This window comes from Etheostoma spectabile, chromosome 15 (assembly GCF_008692095.1).
Source record: "Etheostoma spectabile isolate EspeVRDwgs_2016 chromosome 15, UIUC_Espe_1.0, whole genome shotgun sequence".
NCBI lineage: Eukaryota > Metazoa > Chordata > Actinopteri > Perciformes > Percidae > Etheostoma > Etheostoma spectabile.
In genome coordinates, this window is record NC_045747.1 from 6,891,761 (window position 1) to 6,913,078 (window position 21,318).

General features: G+C 39.1%; 3 protein-coding genes and 1 long non-coding RNA gene across 13 annotated transcripts in view; 3 read left to right on the forward strand and 1 right to left on the reverse strand.

Moving 5' to 3' along the window:
* septin9a (septin 9a) overlaps positions 1-21,318 on the reverse strand; it is a 69,703-nt gene that overhangs the window by 26,579 nt on the left and 21,806 nt on the right. For 3 of the 7 annotated variants that reach the window (XM_032538424.1, XM_032538428.1, XM_032538426.1), the window contains one exon: positions 12,939-13,694. The exons of 2 other annotated variants lie outside the window; for them this stretch is intronic. In XM_032538424.1, the coding sequence (XP_032394315.1) occupies positions 12,939-13,694 (756 nt within the window). Of the gene's footprint in view, positions 1-12,938; positions 13,695-14,450; positions 14,792-21,318 lie in introns of those variants that run through there. 2 more of the 7 variants (XM_032538429.1, XM_032538427.1) reach the window with 2 other exon arrangements.
* Positions 136-6,854, forward strand: LOC116703611 (uncharacterized). Of its 4 annotated transcripts, none has more exons than XR_004335470.1 (2): positions 136-391; positions 6,133-6,854. XR_004335470.1 is itself a non-coding variant. In XM_032538451.1 (2 exons), the coding sequence occupies exon 2, from the start codon at positions 813-815 to the stop codon at positions 1,800-1,802; it is 990 nt and encodes a 329-aa protein (XP_032394342.1). In that variant the 5' UTR covers positions 136-391; position 812; the 3' UTR covers positions 1,803-2,390. The 4 variants fall into 4 exon arrangements, 2 of the variants coding, with proteins under 2 accessions (XP_032394342.1, XP_032394341.1); XM_032538451.1 differs by lacking the exon at positions 6,133-6,854 and adding an exon at positions 812-2,390; XM_032538450.1 differs by lacking the exon at positions 6,133-6,854 and adding an exon at positions 808-2,390 and having other exon boundaries at positions 136-390.
* LOC116703614 (uncharacterized) lies at positions 3,018-5,052 on the forward strand. Its single transcript, XM_032538456.1, has 2 exons — positions 3,018-3,286; positions 3,857-5,052. The coding sequence occupies exon 2, from the start codon at positions 3,858-3,860 to the stop codon at positions 4,821-4,823; it is 966 nt and encodes a 321-aa protein (XP_032394347.1). The 5' UTR covers positions 3,018-3,286; position 3,857; the 3' UTR covers positions 4,824-5,052.
* Positions 13,691-15,892, forward strand: LOC116703636 (uncharacterized). The gene is made up of 2 exons (XR_004335475.1): positions 13,691-14,095; positions 15,517-15,892. It is a non-coding gene; the product is annotated as an uncharacterized LOC116703636 (long non-coding RNA).

Below are 21,318 nucleotides of genomic sequence, written 5' to 3' on the forward strand. Positions count from 1 at the left end.
TACACCCTTCCACCAAGTTTAATAAAAATCAGGACAGAAGTTTGTCAAAACAAACAAAGATAAACCAAGCCAAAATTATTACCTCATTGGACACATAAAAAAAATGACTGCTCTCTTTACAGAGAACAGTGAGAACTGTAATAATCAGCTTTTTGCATTTCTACAAGCACATGACTGGTAAACCCTAACCAAACACTGTAAGGAAGTACTACTTTTCTTATCTTCAATACAGTAGACAGTTTGATCAAAACAACTGTATGATGCAAGTTCCTGTAAACACAAGCTCTGATGTCAGTTTCATTTACAAGGAAACAGTACCTTAGGAACGAGTTCTAACTACCTCTCACACAAACACAGATTTCCAATACCCGACAGCAGCAGACTAACGCAGGTGAGTTCTCTTATTTTCTGATTGTAGTTTTGTTTAGTGTTTACCGTGGCACTTTCCCAATTGGACAATCAGTTAAAAAGGAAAACGCCACCCTTTACCATAGCTCAACAAGGAAACACTGTTTATTAAATCACAGAGAGATTTTCCTACTACAAAAGACTAACATTAATACTCACTTGATTTGATGACACAGGCTGCTGAAGCCTCAAATTTAGATAAACATACAAATATATTTTTGCAAAGCCCGGACAGCAGATTTTTTATTGTTTTAAGACAGAATTGTCACCTATCTGTTACATGTAAGAATGAGCTATTTATCAAATCATCAATAATGAAAATAAATCTCTAGTTACATATATGGATTGAGAATGTACAACATGGATGACTAATGAGGAAAATAACTTTTAAATATCTATACAGGATGAAGATGTCAGGAAGAGTCACAAGTTGCTGTGTAGCGCTGTTCTTCGCCCTGACTTCTGTGTCAGCTGTTCAAACGCTCCGTTCAATCAATGCTTTGAAGAAAATCAACTATGGCCAATCTGTGCCCAAACACAGCCTTGTGCTGCTCTACTGGTTTGCCAACACAGTTGAAATCGACAACAACAATGTCATCTGGTTGACCTTTGACCCTAACAGGGGAGATTATGGCTCACATCATTATGGCAACTATGAGGGAATGCTGGACCCACTGCCTCGGGGAAATAGATACCGGTACTACACTATTGGCAATCTCAATCAGGAAACCTCCATGCCACTTCCAACTTATGTTGTCCGTCCACTAACAGAGGATGTGGGAGGAAACAGGGACAGGATCATAATTCGTGTCAGGGAGCAGAACATGGTAGGGCAAGCTTTGCAGATAGATCAAGTGTTTATCACACAGCATTATGACACTTCTGAAGGTCAGGGGACACCTTATGATCCAACTCATACCTACAGGATCACTACTACCCTCTTGAGACAGATCAGAGAGTTTTCTGTGGGAGACAACCAACAGCAACTGTTGCATCTCAGAAACTGCTATGGAAGTAACGCTGATGTTTTACAAATCAGAAACACATGGGGTGACCTTGCTTCACTTGGACTGCTGTTGTTTATTGTGATCCAGGAAAAGGATTCTAACCAACATAACAGACATAAAAACAAAAGAAATAATCAGGCTTCGAAGAGCCGTGATCTTAGAAATTTTCAAAACCAAGATTATGTTGCTGTGAATATTAACGACGATGAGGACTACAAAACCAGCAGGAGGACTAGGAACAGAGAATCAGGCAGTTACAACACCTCAGTACCCTGTAATGCCCAGAGGAATTGTTGCAAATTTTGCAAATGTTGCATATGTTGCATTTGTTGCATTTGTTGTATTATTGCCACCATATTTTTAATTTTATATTTTAAGAAAATATAAAACTACAAAGTGGGAAGAGTGCAAATTTAAAGTCTAAGATAAAAATAAGGTGCAAATAAGGTAAAATAAGATTAACATTAAGGATTATAAAATATTTGTCAACGGTAGGGATCAGTGAGATATAGGCTTAATATGACAATCTTGTGATAAAAGGCCAAGTAATGTCAATCCCCCTTCTCAAACTGTGTGCAATGATGGGCTGAGTCTTCAGGACGTTTGGCGCTTCATAGCTAATTTTAGTTAAAACAGTAGAATTTCGTCTAAGTAAAATGATTGTTATTGTATATTATAATGCACTGCTCTGGCATGGTCACAAAGTTTAGGCTTCATTCATGCAACAATGCCATGCCCCAAGATGTATAAAATAATGACTCACTGATGATTCATCCTATGTTTCATAGAGATGAAGAGAATGTACACTGAGCTGCCAGATGAAATGAAACAGATAAGTGAACGGAGGTCTGTTACGGACACTAGTAACTGAAAATGTATTAGCTTGAACCATAAGAGTGCATTTTCTGGATCTTTTGTATTATTTCTGTAGTGTTGGAAATTGTGTAAATATTAAACTAGAATTTATCAGTCAAACTGATGACAGTGTTTTGATTTTAAGATCAAAGAAACTGGAAGAGCACAAGTTAGATGTGTGAAATCATGAAGACAACTTTAACGATTCCTCCTTTTTACATACAATCACAGAAAAGGAACAGATATATGGAATGCCATTTCATTTAATAATAAATACATGATTGAATAAATATACAAGCATATGACATCCTAAAATAATTTGAGTCAATAAATATGAATATATAAAAACGTGTAATGTTTGTCATTAAAGTTCAATAAATCGTTTTTACCCAACTCTTTCAGGGGACTTTTATTTTATATGTACTCATTTATTTATTTCAGGGGTTTTTATTTTATAACTACATTTCATATATTCCTACTTTAAGTTTTATTTTCCTATAATTATTTCTTCTTGTTATATTCAAATGAAGGGGCGAGGCCATCTCACCGCCTCAGACTAAAAGCAACTAGCTAGTGGTGAGCTCTAGTTCACCCAGTAGAGCGCCCCATGTAGGTTGAGTTCTTGGCAGCGACCCAGGTTAGAATTTGACCCGCGGCGCTTTGCTGCATCTTATCCCCCCCGTCTCTTCCCTTTCTTCAAGCTATCTAATTTTGACAGCCCACTGTGAACCTGGCACTGCACAAGGTTACACCCCTGCACAGATATGTACTCGGGTAGGACCCTACTATTTAAGAAGGCAGTCATGATACGCATAAGATGGGAGTAATATTAAACAGTGACCTTCAATGGAAACAACACTACAATGTAATGCAGCCACACATACATAAGGAAGAAGGAAGGTATTTAACTTATTTTAACCACCAGACAATACTTGATTAGCCAGTTTCATTTACAGGGAAACAGTAACCTAAAACGATTGACGCCTATTGTACCTGATGGCAGCAATCTAACACAGGTGAGCACTACTAATTTCTGATTGCTAGTTCTGTTTATCATGTCACTATTTCACATAATTGGTGAAGCATTAAACTCTTGTGAGTGTTCTCCCCTCTCTGTGTAACTATTCCTCCACAGCAGATAAACAAGTAAACGCTAAGTATTGAAAGACAAAAAGGGGATTTCTTGCTAAATAGACTAACTTTGGAAGATTATAGGTTAACTTAGGCTGCTGAAGCTGTATACTAACTTTGGATAAACGTATGAACACATTTTTGCACAAAACGAGGACTGCGGATTTCTTCCTGATACTGTCCCTCTTGCTGCTCAGATCCAGCAGCAGGAACAATAACAAAAAGTAAAACCTGTTTCACTGTTCACCTGCTTATTGTTTAAGACATACTTTTAACTGTCATCCTATCCTTTACATGTTCAAATTAACTATTCATCAAAATAAAAGATAATATATAATAGATGTATCTATTTTCATTTTAAATAATCAGCAACTCCAGTTACAAATGCATGTATGTATTGAGAAAAGAAAGTATGGATGAATAATGCCAGAAATATCTTTTTAATATTCATACAGGATGAGGAAGATTTCAGCAAGAGTCACGAGCTGCAGTGTAGCTCTGCTCTGTGCCCTGACTTCTGTCTCGGCTGTAAAGAAAAATCTCAATTCAATAAATGATTTGAAGAAAATCAACTATGGCCAATCTGTGCCCAAACACAGCCTTGTCCTGCTCTACTGGTTTGCCAACATAGTTGACATTGACGAGAACAATGTCATAAGGCTGACATTTGACCCTAATAGTGGAGATTATGGCTCACATCATTATGGCAACTATGAGGGGCTACTGGACCCACTGCCTCGGGGAAATAGATACAAGTACTACACTATTGGCAATCTCAATCAGGAAACCTCCATGCCACTTCCACCTTTTGTTGTCCGTTCCCCAACTGGGTTTGTGGGAAGAAACAGGGACAGGGTCATAATTCTTGTCAGGGAGCAGAACATAATAGGGCAAGCTTTGCAGATAGATCAAGTGTATATCACACAGCACATTCAACTTCAGGGGACGTATGATCCAGATCATACCTACAGGATCACTACTACCCTCTTGAGACAGATCAGAGAGTTTTCTGTAGGAGACGACCAACAGCAAATGCAGTATCTCAGAAGCCTCTATGGAAGTAACGCTGATGATATCCATATCAGAAACACATGGGGTGACCTTGCTTGCCTTGGACTGCTGTTGTTTATTGTGATCCAGGAAAGGTACTCCTTTAACCAACACAACAACAGAATAGAAAACAACCACACACATCAAAACAACAACAACAACAACAGACCGGACAACTGCAGACCAGAAAACAGCGGACTGGAAAACGGCAGACCGGAAAACTGTGGACTGGAAAACGGCAGACTGGAAAACTGTGGACCAGAAAACTGCAGACCAGAAAACAGACAAAATGACTGGAAAGATGATGCTTTGGTGATCGGCATTATTTCTTGTATTTGGTTTATTTTATTTACTTATTCTTGGATTTTTTAATACACTGGGAAAGTATATGGTAATGAATGACAAACACAAATTAATATTGTCTAAATCAGGGTGTGATGGTAGTGCTTTTCAAGGACGATGAGGAGCACAAAGCCAGCAGGACTCATCAGTTAATCAGCATCAAACAACGGCCAGGTGTTGCTCGGTGTATGCTTCGTTTGGCCTTCCTATGTATAATTTTATTGTTTAGTATATTATTGCATAGTTAATATTAGGGACGTCATTGTCCATTTATTTATAATAATAATAATAATAATAATAATAATAATAATAATATCAGAAATTGGGTTTCTTTCAAAAGAATTGTCCCAAAAAAATAACGTGAATGGTTCCATACAACGTCCTTCACGAGTAATATCAATTATCAGTTCACTACATTTATTTAATATGTGTGTTTATTTAATTTTATGGCATTTGAAGAATTCTTCTTTTTTTTTTTACATAAAAATGTTAAGATGAGTGACAAAAATGTTGAAAAAAAAAAGTCCCAAAAAGTGCAGAAAATAAATCGACCAAAACATCAGAAAAAGTGACAAAAACACAGAGGAAAGTGGTAAAAGTGTCTTTAGGTTTTAAATTTAAATTTTGACCCAGAAAAACTAAAAGTTGCATGGTCGACGGGAAGACAACACAAGGAACGAACGATTCCACTTAACACTGTAAATAAAAGTAATCAGCTTTTTGCATTTTTTAAAGACTATGACAACATTAAAAGGCATTAAACATTACTTTTCTTGTATTGAGAAGGAAGTTTAAACCAAACAGTGTTTTATGAAACTTCCTGAAACCAACAGCAACACTTAGTTTCATTTACAGTGAAACGGAAACTTAGGAGCTGTGCATGCTCTCACACGAATACAGATCACAAACCTGACAGCAGCAGACTTTGGTGAGTTCCTATTTTCTGATTTGATTTACCTGTTTTAAGTAGTTACCGTGGCACTATTCTACACAAATGCTGAAGCATTTAACTTAAGTCTTTTTTGTAAGTGTTTCCTCTCTTCTTTGTGTTCCTATACCTCCACCGCACCTCAACAGGGAAATGCTGTGTAGTGAATCACGAAAGAGAGCATTTCGTACTGTTTTTCCTGTGTATTCTTATGGCTTTTATTCAATGCATTTTATTGTGAAGCTTTATGAAAGGTGCTATATAAATAAAACATTACTTAAGTGTTGAATGAGCTTCTCAAAATAAAAATCCCAAAAATAATTAATCTCTAGTTACAAATACATGTTTGGATTGAGAATGTACAGTAAGGATGGATAATGGAACAAAATAACTTTTTTAATATTTCTACAGGATGATGAAGATGCCAGGAAGAGTTACGAGTTGCTGTGTAGCGCTGTTCTTTGCCCTGACTTCTGTGTCGGCTGTACAAAGGCTCAATTCAATCAATGATTTAAAGAGAATCAACTATGGCCAATCTGTGCCCAAACACAGCCTTGTGCTGCTCTACTGGTTTGCCAACACAGTTGATATCGACAACAACAATGTATTGCTAACCTTTGACCCTAACAGTGGAGATTATGGCTCGCATCATTATGGCAACTATGAGGGAATGCTGGACCCACTGCCTTGGGGAAATAGATACCGGTACTACACTATTGGCAATCACTATCAAGAAACATCCATGCCACTCCCACCTTATGTTGTCCGTCCCCCAACTGGGGATGTGGGAGGAAACAGGGAAAGGATCATAATTCGTGTCATGGAGCAGAACATAGTGGGGCAGGCCTTGCAGATAGACCAAGTGTATATCACACAACATTATCAGGGTCCTGTACATCAGGGGGTATATGATCCAGGTCAGACCTACCAGATCACTACTAACCTCCTGAGACAGATCAGAGAGTTTTCTGTGGGAGAAAACCAACAGGAACTGCTGCGTCTCAGAAACCGCTATGGAAGTAATGCTGATGTTTTCCACATCAGAAACACATGGGGTGACCTTGCTTGCCTTGGACTGCTGTTGTATATTGTGATCCAGGAAAGGTACTCCTTTAACCAACAAAGCTACAGACTACAAAACAACTATAGACAAGAAAACAGACAAAATAATGGGGGTGATGGTTATTTGGCTTACTGCATTATGTTTGTAGCAATTGTTTTACTTATACTTGCATTTTGTTTTACTAATACATTGGGAAAGTAGATGTCTAGAAACAAGGGAGAATAATCAATATTTCCTAAACCAAGGTGTGATGGTAGTGCTTTTCAAAGACGATAAGGAGCACAACGCCAGCAACAAAGATTCAGGCAGTTTAGCACGTCAGTAACACTGACCGATGGCCAGGGGTTGCTCTGTTGAATGTTTTGTTTTGCCTCCATACGTTAATTTTTTTGTGGATTACGTTATCTTTTATTAAATAATGTTCATGTAAAACTGAGATAAAAGGCTTGATATGACATGCTTGCCCAAATACATTTGGGGTTTTAAAACTATTTCCTTAAATTGTATTTGAAATAAGCAAAAGGGCTTTTATTCTAATAGTCTGTTCTATCTGCACACAGCGTTGCTTGCTACTCTGAAAATAGCATTTTTTCTTTCTTATTTTACAAACAAGCTAAAACAAAAGCTGTTAGTTGGTAGTCTAACTCTTCATATAGTTTGCCACGAGTCTTTGAATCTGGACAAAATCTTGTGAAGACCTCAGACCCCAGAGGTATTATTACAGTAAGTTCTCATATTGGTATATATAAAATTTAATAGTAACTTCTGATTCATCCTGTGTCTAATAGAAATTAAGACATCGTGAAATTGCTCTGATGAAGAAATAAAACATAAAAAAAGGTTCTAGACAGTGATAAGGACTTCACTGATAATGTATAAACTTTAAAAATAAAAAAGACATTACATTTACAATTTTGTATTATTTCTTTAGTGCTAGAAATTGTGTGTCAGTAGGGAGTTTGGTTGGGGACCGGAGGGTCGAGGGTTCAATCCCCGTACGGACCAAAGTATGGTGGTGGACTGGTAGCTGGAGAGGTGCCAGTTCCCCTCCTGGGCACTGCCAAGGTGCTCTTGAGTAAGGCACCAAACCCCCAACTGCTCAGGGCACCTTTCCATGGGCAGCCCCTACACTCTGACATCTCTCCATCAGAGCATGTATACTCAGGTACTGAGCATGTGTGTAATTCAGGCCTAATGTGTGTAATAACAACAAATTGTAATTTCCCCTTGCAAAACTAATAAAGGATGCATTATTATTATTATAAAGTCTTGACAAGGGAGTCTGTTATTATACAGCAGCAGCAGCAGCAACACACACACACACACACACACACACACACACACACACACACACACACACACACACGGCTATCAAAAGGCCTTTATGTTAAAAGATGAATACTGTTTTAATGTGGTGAAACTAGAATAGCACTCAAGAGCCCAGCACAAAACCCAACAGATCATAAGATGATGAGTCACCATTAACAATTGTTGCCAACTGGGCTTTAATAAACACAAAATAATCAAAAAAGGTTCTTCTTTGATTGATGAAGTCAATTGGAGTCTAAAAGCTGACACATTCAGGTTTGGTAGAGATGGCTTATGTGCTATGCTATTGTTAGCATAACACCAGACCTGCAGCCCCGCTATTCCTCTCCCTCCTTCGTCTATGCTGCCTCCTAGACCCGACAACAATCCATGGAGAGCCCAGCGGTCTCACTGTGTTGTCTGGTTGTGCGTATAACGTGCATAATGAAGACACTTGAAATAGATATCTGGTGCTGGTCACCAATGTTCAAAAAGGTTCTGGTGGGTGTAGCGTGAACCAATAGTAGTAAAGCAATTTGTGATTCTTGCGAGATTTTGGCGGGGTGCTAGGCCTGCACAATTAATCGTTATAAAACCAATGTTCTTCCTTCTCTTCATGCTGACAGGCTTGTGGTGATGCGTTTATGTGTGCAAAAAACATTACACTTCGTGAGAAAAAAAATAATAATATGGCAGAGAATCATGATATCAATTCTTAACTAAAAAAATCATATTTTTCCCCAAGTCATGCAGGCCTACGGGGGGACGTCGCTAGCAAAGGTTTGAGCAGTGGAGCTTTGCCATCAGCAGGATTTGCCCTACTACAAATTTGTTTACCAACGAAATTACTTCAAAGCTGTTATATTAAGTTACAAATCTTGCATAGTGTGCCTTTAGGTTGCCTTGCTCAACTTTCCCATCATAGGAATGGATTATGTTGACATCCTTGTCTTGAAAAAGACTGTGTGGTGTCAATCACACACCTTGTGTACAGAATGAATAAATTGTGAGTGTGTTATAGCTGGCCAAATCAACCAAAACAGAGTATGGCATTAAAGCACCTTGTACTTTACAACAGCCGCAACAAAAACAACCAGCTTATTGCTTGTCTGTATATTCATTCAGCACTCTCCTCTGGGCGAGCCCTTCTTAACCTCATCATCTGTGTAAGAAGAACTATACAATTAACATTTGTGAGCACAAAACAGACAAACACTACAAGTCCAGTCCTCAAGCAACAGTCTAGTAGGACAAATGGGACACACAAAAACACACCAGATACAGTGCTGATACAAGCAGCAAAGGTAAACAGAAACAGAAAACGTTTTCAGTTTTGCATTCTGAAGAAATATAAAATATTTATGCAAGAAAAAAACTACTTTAAAGAATTTTCCTGAATCCGTACTGCGTGTACTTGTTGAGGCAATGGAAAGTAAATTGCAGTTTTGGGCAAGTGGTCAAAGCAGTGTGGTCTGTTGGTTTACTTTCACTCCAAAATGACTGGAGGTTAAAGTGGGCTTCTGTAATTTTGTTTTCTCCCTGCAGACAGACCTTACAGGAAATCACACTCTTGCACGCTTTATGTCTTTCTCCGTTTTTCTTCCTCCTCTCTCTCACTCCACCTCCTATCTGATTCTTGCTTTTTCCAGCTTCTTTCTAGCAGCACCTCCCGCCCACCAGATGCACAGCTAAGCAGAAAGGTGGTAACCTGAGCCAAATGTGGCAGAAGTTGAGACTTAATGCTCTCACTTTTCCTTACTTACTTCCCTTCTACTGATACAAGGTCACAAATTAGATATTTAGCATGCACATATGCTAATTGATTAACCAATACTGTGGTACCTAAGAAATTATAGAAAAGGAATATTCTCAGCAAGAGGAAGATATAAAATAAAAAGGCTGTCTGCAAAGGAAGCACAGTGGATAGAGAGAGACACAGACAGGCAACCCAGCATAAAAAGTGGAAATTGGAGGCTTTCTATTTTTATGTTGAATGTTTTATGACCTCCAGATTTGGAATGTATCACCTCCCAGCCGCCTACGCCTGGAAACAACTCTACCAGTGAGAGAAACCCAGAAGCACAGCCGTCTCCAGATAACAGTACTCACACACCAAAACATTAGCCATTCTAATAAGATAAGAGTTAGGGAAGGAAACAGCAAAAACAACCTGCAAGAAAAGTATTTTTTGATGAAGAAAAAAAGCTCTACAGACTATACAGTCAGTGAGTATTAAGTGACTCATTAATTTGGATATTTTGAGGCGATAGGTTTAGGGACACCCTTGAAAATGGCCATGCCAGTATTTCCCCTCTTTGGAGCGTTATTTAACTCCCATTGTTGGTACCAATGGATTCCTCAGGTGTTCTAGTTTCATATGATACACAGATCCATTCTGGATTTAATGAAACAATATTGGCTCATTCGATTATAAAATCAATTTGAATCAGAAAATCGTTTTTTTAAACCCAGCCCAAAAAATATATATATTTTCCCACCATAAGAACCAGTTCCAAGCTCAAACTATTAAAGTCTAGTTGTGAATTAACATAATGAAATGAGAAAGCTTACCGTTGAAACTGACACATAACCTATGCTCTATAACTCTCAGCCTTGCACAAGCAGTTCACCAAAAAATAAAAAGTAGACTAACAGCTTAGAGGCCTGCTAATGGCCCCTAGAGGCTGCAACTCGTTACACACCACAGTAACAAAGAAACTGATGAAATAAACATACTGACAATTTAGGTAGAACTTTGCCAGCAATTCAGTTAAAAATGCAAAATTTGTCCTAAGACTGGCGCGAAAAGAAAGGTCATTTGCAAACCTTGAATATTAGGTTTCATCCACTGAGGACAAGGAATATCCAGAATATATTTCATGGAAATCCAGCTAGTTTCCCAAGATACCTTGTTGTGCACCACAGTGTGGTTTGAGAGCCAAGACTGCCCAGATAGTAGCGTAACCTGTTTGGTTGCAACAGGAAGTAACAAAATTAATTCAATATTGGGAATTACTTTCTTGATAATAGGAATATTCATCCTAAATGTCTTAACTAGGCATGCACAATATTGGAAAAATCTGACATGGCAATGTTTTTTTTTCCCCCTGTGATATATTGCAATATGAAAAAAGAAAAGGTAATTTTTTACAAGATGACATAAATAGCTCTATTTGGAAATAAATCATTCTGGACTACTGCGGTGATTTTGTAGGGGAGTTCATCTACATAGAAGAAAAAAATGAAAAAGGATCTTTTCTAATGTGAACCCTTCTCTGTTGAACTTTGATGCTTTACAAACACCAAAGCAAGTAAACGCTGTGACTACTCTTCTGAAGTGGTTTTGAAGATGGAAATTGGGTAGAACTATGCTGGTGGACTAAGACACCATTGTATTCATATAATAATCAATCCAGGCTAACGTGTATGACAGTGACTGCATGTTGCTTCCTCTAAATTTCAGGTTGTGGTCGACTAGTGGGGCCAGCTCGTTTGTTTGATAAATTGATCAGACCTGCATGTCACGCGCACTAGCAGCAAACTCTGTGTAATCAAGAACAATTAAATCTGTGTAAATGACGTTAGATCAGACACAGACTTCTGTAGTAGATTAGTGTTACGGTTCCAGCCTCGCATTGCGGCTCCGAACCGTAACGTCAGTTGGGACAGACGGCCCACCTATTTCCTTAGGCTAACTATATTAGCTGTAGCCTGGCTGGTAGCAGCTTTCTGCGGGGGGAAATGGCCGGGAGACGTTGTGATTATGTTGCATTAATCAGGTGATTTAGTTTGTATTTGCAGCGAACATAAAACACTGTCTTCCCATCAAAACTGTGTGCATCACTGTGTCAGTGGCAGCCGCTGACTACGGTACTTTTCTACACACGGTGAGCCTCACTTCCATAACAAACACCGTCGGACTATACACATATTTTATATATTGTATCAATGGAATTAAATCTCCCCTTTAGAAACAAGTAAAGGATCCTAACGCATATTCAGCACACACACAGAAATTGTACACTGCAGGTGTCTCTCTCAGGCAATCTGAAAGTACAGTGATTTTAACAAGTGGCTGATTCAAGTTTAAGTGACCTGGGCTTTTGAGTTCTTTTTAAGTGCTGTCCTGAGAGCAGCCCTGGGATTCTCATCATCACCCTCCCTGACCTACATTCACAGTCCTAGACAGACTATCTCACAAAGCAGCTCTGCTTGTGCTTTTTATGGTTGGAATTGTTACTTCACAACTGCCTCCTAGGTGCAACAAAAAGCGCAGAAATCCTGAATAACTACAATGTAAAGTGAGTAAAGGTTTAATTGCATGTCATACAGAGTTCCAGTTAAAAATCTAAATCAACATGTATTTGAGTGTTCAGTGTGTATATTACAAAATAATAGTTTTAAAAAGGGGAGAAATAGTGTGAAACATAGAAGAAGTATTTAAATGTGATGTACAATTCTGTCTGCATCTTTAAGTGCCTCAACAAGACTGAATGAGTTTGTTGCAAGATGAGGTTCAAATGAAAAATCGGTCAGAAACGAAAATGAGAAACTGAGCAACAACATGAAAAAGCAATGATAATTTGATTTCATCACAGCGTAGGTGCTGCCGGATTGTTGTAAGTCACTGGATGACCATGCTAAAACCGGTTACAATTTATAGAAAGGAGGAAGGTCAAGTGGCACATACATTAAAAAAACACAGATTGTATGTGTAAATTGTGTGAGGCTAAAATTCCACCTTGAGCAGGTCTCTTTGACAAACATAGCTTACCATTGCCCAACTATTTTACATGCAAGAGATAGTTAAAAAAACTGCTGAATACTGAACTGAGCAGGTACTTACTGTCTGTTGGCCGGGCTGTGGGTGGCTCTGTGAAAGATGACTGCACCCTCTCCACCCTTGGCTCTTCCAGGGAAGGCAGGGAAGCACTAGGTGCAGGAGGCAGGTGGTTGTTGTTCTCTACTGCACTGCTTGGCACCAAACCTTCCGACTGTCTGAAGACGGGCATCTCCGGCCTCCTGGAGGCCCCCTCAACTGGGCTTATGATTGGGGACGTGGACTCTGCTCTTCTCTGAGGGGGCTCAGGGATCCTTGAGACTGGGGCCGAGGACAGCGGGGCTTCCATCCTTTTGGGAGGGACGGGGGGCTCATGGGGCCGTGTCATGCTGAGCTCTGCCCGCCTGTTTGTGGAGCTGGAAGTCAAGTTGGAGGAGCTGTCCAGGGGAGTACTACGATTGCTCAGACTGACCTCAGGCCGCTTGAGGCCAAAGCGGGCAATGCCAGGACTGGGTGAGTTGTCAATCTGCTTAGAGGAGACCTCAATGGACATTTCTGTGCGCCGGGATGATGCTGTGTCAGGGTTACGACCCCCTGATAACTCAATGCGCCTCATGCCAGCCTTTGGGGAACGTGGATTGGAGGACTCGGAGGGCGAAGATCTGGAAGAGGAGTAGTCAGAGTTGCGGGAGCCCAGGTCATAGCTACGCTGGCTAGATGTGGAGGAGGTGGATGAGCGGAGGGGGTTGGTGTTCCTACGAGACAGAGGTGAAGCGTGTGTTGGTGACTCTGTCTCCTCCACCTCAAACGACCGTTTCAGGGCTGGAAAAGACAAAACAATTGTGGTTAGACAAGAAACAGAAGGATCTCTTAGCCCGTACAGATGCTGGTGCTCGTTTGGGTTGCAGCACCAGATGATGTGGTAATGTATTCATTATTAAAGCATCTTATGATTATTATGCATAACAAAATAACATGATCAACAATTCAGGGAACATGAGGACCTGAAACAGTGATAATTCTCATGATCTCATGATGATGAAGTGTTTTTTCATTCAGTGGTGGCATTGTACAGACTTTGAACCATTGTTTCGAAAGAAAGTCATCAATAGCCATGAAAACACTGGTGCAGCTACTCAAACAATCACCAGTATCAGGCCAGGGAACTTGTAACGCTAGGCTTTTTCAGAAGCTTGGTGCAGCTATTTTATCGGAGAACGAAGGTAGCGATGATACGAACATCTACTTAATTTAGCTAAGAGAAATACCAATTAGTTGACTACTTTGTTGTGTAGGAGCAAATATACAGGTAGAAATAGCAGGCTATTAACAAATAACATGTTAGTTGATGCGTTTAAACTGACAAACAGGACGGGCTCAAACTAACCGTTAACTAGCTACATAGCTAGCCAAACGTTCGTTACTAGCTAACGTTAACAAGCTAGCTAGCCAACTACAAATTCTCTAAGGGTAGCTTGCTAAGTCAATAAAAAAATGCACTTAATATGATTTTTAGACATCGCTGTAGCTAGTCACTAAGCCACCTTGAACAAACTTCATTTAACATGCTAATCTTACCAGATTTGACCCGCTTCACATAGCGCGATAGCATGGCGTTTGTAATTTCTAACCTAGCTAGCTAATTCACTCGGAAGGAGAATATGTGTCTATAACCACCAAGTACGGTTTAATAACATCAGGTACAAACGCACATCTACCAATGAAATAAATGAAAGTGTATTTTTCATCCTCTGGCTAACTTTGAAATACAATTTCCTGTTACCTTCTAACACACCTGTTGACATGACGAGTATCGAGCTAACCACGCCTCGCGGGCGTTGTTCACGTGACCCCTGCGCCTTAATTTCTTTAACTGTAAATGCTTAATTCCTGTATTTCATTCCCTAGCGCAGAGATCCAAAGGACTAATCCAAAGGATTCACTGTGCCAACAAAACACGATTCATAAAAGCATGTCAACAGTTATTAATAGCTTCATATTCTATGCATTAAAAATGTACGTGTATAGGCTTTAGGCCTCACTACATGTTATTGTAGGCCCAGTTTAATATGCAACTTAATTTTATACAACATATAGGTGGTCCCTGATCCATCTATCTTTCAGTTAAAGGGTCCTTGGCTTAAAACACGTTGAAAATCTGTGCCCCAAAGAACAAACCAATCTATAAGTGACCAAATAAAAAACTATTGGGATTTCTTGTTATGTTTTTCAAAGAAAAAGTAGGCTACCACGCTATTGAGATAGATTCATATGTGTTTGGTTAATATTTAAACTACAACAAATATACATGAAGAAAAAAAAAATTCATACTTTTTACACTATTTTGGCTTTGTATGTTGTTAGTTTGCAGTAGATATCACGTTGGATATGTTGTTTCTTTGAGGATTACTCTTGAAAAAAGATTTGATTTAAAACAGATTTTAAAACCTTTATTTTACTTTAAAGTGGTAGCACCAAAACATTTCTTTAATAGTGTCTGAAGAATCACACCCAACATTTGATCATCTCCCTCCCCACAGAACAGCCGTCTCCCTATATGACAATATTGTACCACCAGCCTTTTGCTTTACTTGTTACTGTTTAATAAATGCTTTTTCTCTGACCATGGTAATCTCCATGGCAGATGTGATGTTGACACCAGCCTCACTTCACCTCGGCCAAGAGACCGAAGCAGCTATATGCCCCGGAGCAACAAGGTCTCTGTGCCAGATAAACACCCCAACCTACTCTAGCGTCTGGCCTGCTTCAAGCCTGACAGGCCAGCATGGGAGAAAACCCTCTTACTGGAACTCAATATTTTCAGACCCTTGATATGTACTAGCAACTTTTTGTGTCTTATCAGAGGGCCTGGAGAAGCAGGCAGCTGATGATTGACAGAATCCACTGAATGTAAATGTGATACACTGGTTTAACTGGGAGTGTGAATCGGAAAGATTAACCTTTCCAAGTTTCCTTTATAAAACTTTGATTATAAATGTAGAAAATATTTGTTCAGTTCTTGTTAACTTCACTTGCTGTCGACTTTTCTCCCCTATTCTGTATGTTTATGACAATTGCATAAAAGCAGTTAATGACAAGTTTGAATTACAGGTCAGCCCAATCAGCAATCACAACCAACTCACTCAACAAGTCACTCACAACATTTTTTCCATATCTGCAGACATACTGTATCCCACCCTACCTGAACACACATTAACTTTAACAGCATACTGAATAATCAATCACATTGATTGTGTGTTAGGCCCAATGTGTCCTCAGATGTTTGTTGTTGTAAATTCCTGTGTGTTAACTGCATGTGGCAATTTTGGCACTTCTTCATTACACCACTGAGAGAAACAAAATAGAAAGAAAGGCCATAACAACAACAAAAACTGTAACTTAGATCTAAAATGTGATTGTTTATGCGTGTAGTATGCATCTCTACCATCCCAGACAGTTTTATCTGTCTCTGACACTAAGCTCTTTGTGTTGATCAAATTGAATAATGTAATTTAATTGGAGAAAACTGGCCCAATATATTTCCTGGATGACACAGAAGGAATAAGCACAAGAGTGACACACTAGTCACAATGAAGTCATATGTAAAATTTATTGGATGCAGTTAAATGCTTGAAATATTATTATACTGTACATTTAGTCAAAGGTGAGAATTCCTTGACAATAAGAAAAGGAAATGAATCACAAATGGTGCAGATAATAATAATAATAATAATTATAATAATAATAATAATAATTACTGTAGCTATCCGTCCGTCCAGCCTTTAATAAACATTACTTGCACTAATTCTCAGCTTTTAAAAAAGCTTGAGCAGTGAAAGTCCATATAGTATGCAAAATCCTATTTAAAGTGCCACAGACCACTTAAAACTGTTTTAAACCTGATTTTGATATAATGACCTCTTTGCCGGGATTGTGCTAACTGTGTGGTGTGTGTGCCTGCTCTGTGGTGACAGAAAAGCCCAACACAGTGAAGTCCTCACAGACACAGTGGAGACAGAGGTTCTGTCAGTTATGTTTCAATCTCTCTCTCTCTGTATGTATGTGTTTAAAAACAGCTGTAGAGTAAAACAAACACAGCCTGGTCAGCCCTGATTGGAGCCAAGCTCTGCTTCTGTTAAGTGTATCCTGGGATGTGTGTATGTGTGTGAATGAAAGTAGATGGGGAGGTCACACTCTAATATCTCTAATATCTCTCTTTGTGTATTTATGTAAACAAGTGTGTGTGTGTGTGTGTGTGTGTGTGTGTGTGTGTGTGTGTGTGTGTGTGTGTGTGTGTGTGTGTGTGTGTGTGTGTGTGTGTGTGTGTGTGTGTGTGTGTGTGTGTGTGTGTGTTAGAGCCCACCGATATATCGGCGGCCCTATATATTGGCGGCCCGATATCATCGGCCGATATTAGGCATTTCCCAATCTATCGGTATCGGCATTTATAATGCCAATTAATTTTTTTTTTTTAAAGAAATTACTCCAATATTCATTAATCAGAATCATTTATAATGACAAATAAATAATTCTGATAAATGAATATTTAAAAAATACAAATGGACTGTTAACAATGTTATGAGCGTTGGTGTTTCGTAGTTTTTCCACCAGACGGCACTCTACAATGTCTGCAACACAGATTTTTTTTTTTGTTAATGTGTTTTTTGTTCAAAGAACAAAAGTTTCATCTATTAAGTTTGTATTTTTATCCATTTTATTTCTCAGAACTTTAATATATTTTGATGTTCCTCTGTTCTGTTGTGACAATAAAACAAGTTATTGTCATAACAATCATAAATAACTACAAATAACTAATGTTAGGGAAATCTGTTTATGTTTTCTAACGCGTTCTGGATTTTCTTTTAAAATATATATCGGCCAATATATCGTCAATAACCAAATATTCGTATCGGTATTGGCCTTCAAAATCCTTTATCGGTCCGGCTCTAGTGTGTGTGTGTGATAAAATTCTTTTTATGTCTCCAAGTTGTTATATGCTGCTGCTGCTCTCGCTCTGAGGCAATAGCCCTTCCAACCAAAACTAAGATAATACTAATGAGCATCAATGTGAAACACACATCAACATTAGTTCTCTCTCTTTGTCTCTCTTTGTTAGCTCTCCCTACCTCTCATTTAACCTGGCATTGAAACCCATATTAATCTTGGACTCCATTCTCAGCGATAAACTGTAAACTTGCTTGCTGACTGATCTGCCAAATAAAGAAGACATTGCAGCCAAACATGATGTTTTTCAACTAACCCACATTGAAACATGATTAAAAAAAAATCACATGATGATGCTGCTCTGTTCTCCAGTGCAGCATGTACTGGATAAGCACCACATGGACATTCTCTACGCCTCTCTGAGCATGACAGTAGATGAGCTGGATGGGTCATCGAGATGTAGTACTGCATTTGTCTTGTTGAGGGAAACTCAGGGGGTCGCCACAGTGAAAGCAGGAATTCTGTCTAACTGCTAACTGAAAAACTGTGACTACTGTGACAAACAGCCATCATACAACACATACTTTATATTTTGGTAAATCATTTTGAAGACTGTAAGGAAATCAAACCCTGTTTTGATACTGTATTTGTTTTAGCAAAAGCCAGTGTATTTATAATCTGTAATTTCTTTACTCTATGGAGTAGTTTTCATTGTTATTGGAGTCCACTGTCCACATTCATCTAGGTTCAAATTGCCTTCACACGCATGGAAACCAGGCATGCATGTAATAAGGTGTTACTATTTGTAATTTTTTATTTCATTACAAGCCTCACAGTTGGAGCGCAATGGATGTGAGTAATGGAACAAGAACCACTGTGGCCTAAAAAGGCTCTGCATATCAAAATGTGCTTTGGACCACTGAAATAAGAGCATTTGGCCCCTAAATATAATCTGAAAGCCCAACTCTCTTTCCTGGATGTGTCTATTGTAGTTATCAAACAAACTTGCCATTCCCTGCAGAAAAACAACACTTTATACTCAATGTACGAAAGAAAGTCTTTCCTCACATGCTATTTGTTTTTAGCTGTAGCATGGAGCCTGTTGATAACTCTGGGGTCTTGCCTGGGATTGGCATCTGTGCAGGTTTTACTCCACATGTCCAACAGGGATAAAAACAGCAAAGAGTAGCTTCAAAGCCTAACAAAGGCCGGCTGTGTTCGCTCTACCTCAGAGTGACCCTTGGTGCCTCCCAGCAGCTCTGATGCTGTTGGCGTCATTAGCAGGAAACCTGTCCTAGCTGGTGAGAATAGGACGTCCTGATAATCCTGATAACTCCTGAGGATGGCTATCATGAGCCTCTGTCAGGAGACACTTCCTCCCTCTAACACACAAGCCCTGTCTGTGAGGCCAATCGTGGTGTTTAGTCACAAGATTGACCTCAAACTTTATTGGTTAAGATCAACAGCATATTAACCCTATACTTCTGTTCTTTGGCAAAAATAACAATTTATGCCAATGCTCCTTAATTGCACAGTTTCAGTGTATTATGGGTTACAGAGCACCAACTGACTTCACAGAGTTCCTGGAAAAAATCCAAAACCACAGTTAAGTGGCAGTTGGTCATAATTACAGTTTTCATTTCGAAAGGAGTTTAAGATTCTACCATGATCCCTCCTCAAATTTTTCACCGTCACCATAAAGGATTTTTGTCCTTAAACAAAGTGGGTCCCCTAATTTGAAAGAGATTGCTAAAATTGTCCGGTATTTGATTAAAGAGCAATTAGTGTAGCGGGAACCTGGTTGAAAACTGGAATGACAAAGTTTTTTCATGTGGCCTTTTTGTAAATGGTAATTAAAAAGCACATAGGAAAAATCCATACACATGAACAAATACACACTCTATGAAACCAATAGCATCTCTAAACTGGAATCAGAAAGCCGATAATCTTCACTGCTTTCTATTCTATTCATCCATTATCCAACTCTCCCGTCCTAACCCGGACATCACATTTTAAACTTTATCCTAGCATTGAATGTCATAACTTGTTTTACTGTGATGAGTTGGTGACTGCCATGCACCCCATGCAGATCTGTAAAGAGAAAGCCCGGCTGTGCTCAGATCCACTCCACCACTGCCTACCACGACATTTTCACCCACCACAGAAAGCTACTCCTGTGGAATTTCCTCTCACTGGACCAGTGAATGCCCTTACTATGCAGCTTACAGATACAGACCGAAAAAGAGGGCAAGGGATCAAATGAAAGAAAAAAAGACTAGCAGCAGTTGCAGTGTTTTGGTTTCATTGCTAAAAATAGAAATCAATATACAGTAGGCCTAAACCACCTATCTTGTTCATGGGATATTACTGCAAACTACCTAATGTCTCACTCACTAATAGATGATATTTTTCAAATCAAGATATTTTTAAATTTGAAAAGGAAAAACTATAGGCTGTATGCAAGACAACAGACCTCTTTCAAGGAACTACACAAATTGACACAGTATAAGTGCGTACGTGCGTGCGTGCGTGCGTGCGTGCGTGCGTGCGTGCGTGCGTGCGTGCGTCCGTGTGTCCGTGCGTGCGTGCGTGCGTGCGTGCGTGTTTGTTCATCTTGCTGAGCGGAAGGCCCAGTGGCCTGGTCAGTGATCTGTGTCAGCGTGTCAATGTGTGAGGTTAAAGTCACAGCTGAGGTCATCAGCCTCGTGGGCAAGAAAATCTTGTCCTCTGTCTCAGTCTCTCACTGGCGTCATCAGCAAAGGGCGTGACAGAGTGAATCCCACTGAGATGGCAAATAGACAAATTGTTAACCCAAAAACGGCCTACTTTCATTCACAAATCGATGGTATAGATTACAGTAGCAGTGGCTTCCACAAACAAGTGTCACATTATATCATTAATGTTTTCTGTGCTTTTTAAGAGCTCTAATAATCCAACAAGCAAATGATGTGAATGTTGCATGCTTTAATATTTCACAACATTCAAATAGGTCATCAAAATGTAATCAGATGACACATCTGAGAGCATTGAGGTTTGTCAGCAAATTGATACCCTACAGTGTTAGATGAGTAACAAGCAAATTCACACCATGAGTTTATATATCAAATTAAGAGAGCACAAAAATGCAGCCATAGAAAATCATACAAAATCATTAGGCTTTCTTCATCATATACTATATATATATGTCATATACTGCACTTAATAGGCACAGCTTTATTGCCAAATCTTCCTTGAACACATGAGTAGTTCAAAAATCCTACAACTGTAACCTGACTTATATATTACCCAGACTATGTATTTGTTGCGGCCACATACATGCTAAAACATAGTGTTACAGTAGTACAAGTAGAGAAGAATCATTAAGTCAGTGAGCCGACTCACTAATATCCACTATATACAACATCAGTCAAACAATTGCTAACATTAGCCACCATGAGCTTCTAGTCATACCAGACCAAGTAAGGCTGTAGCAACAAAAAAAACCTGAGTGTACTGCCTGGAG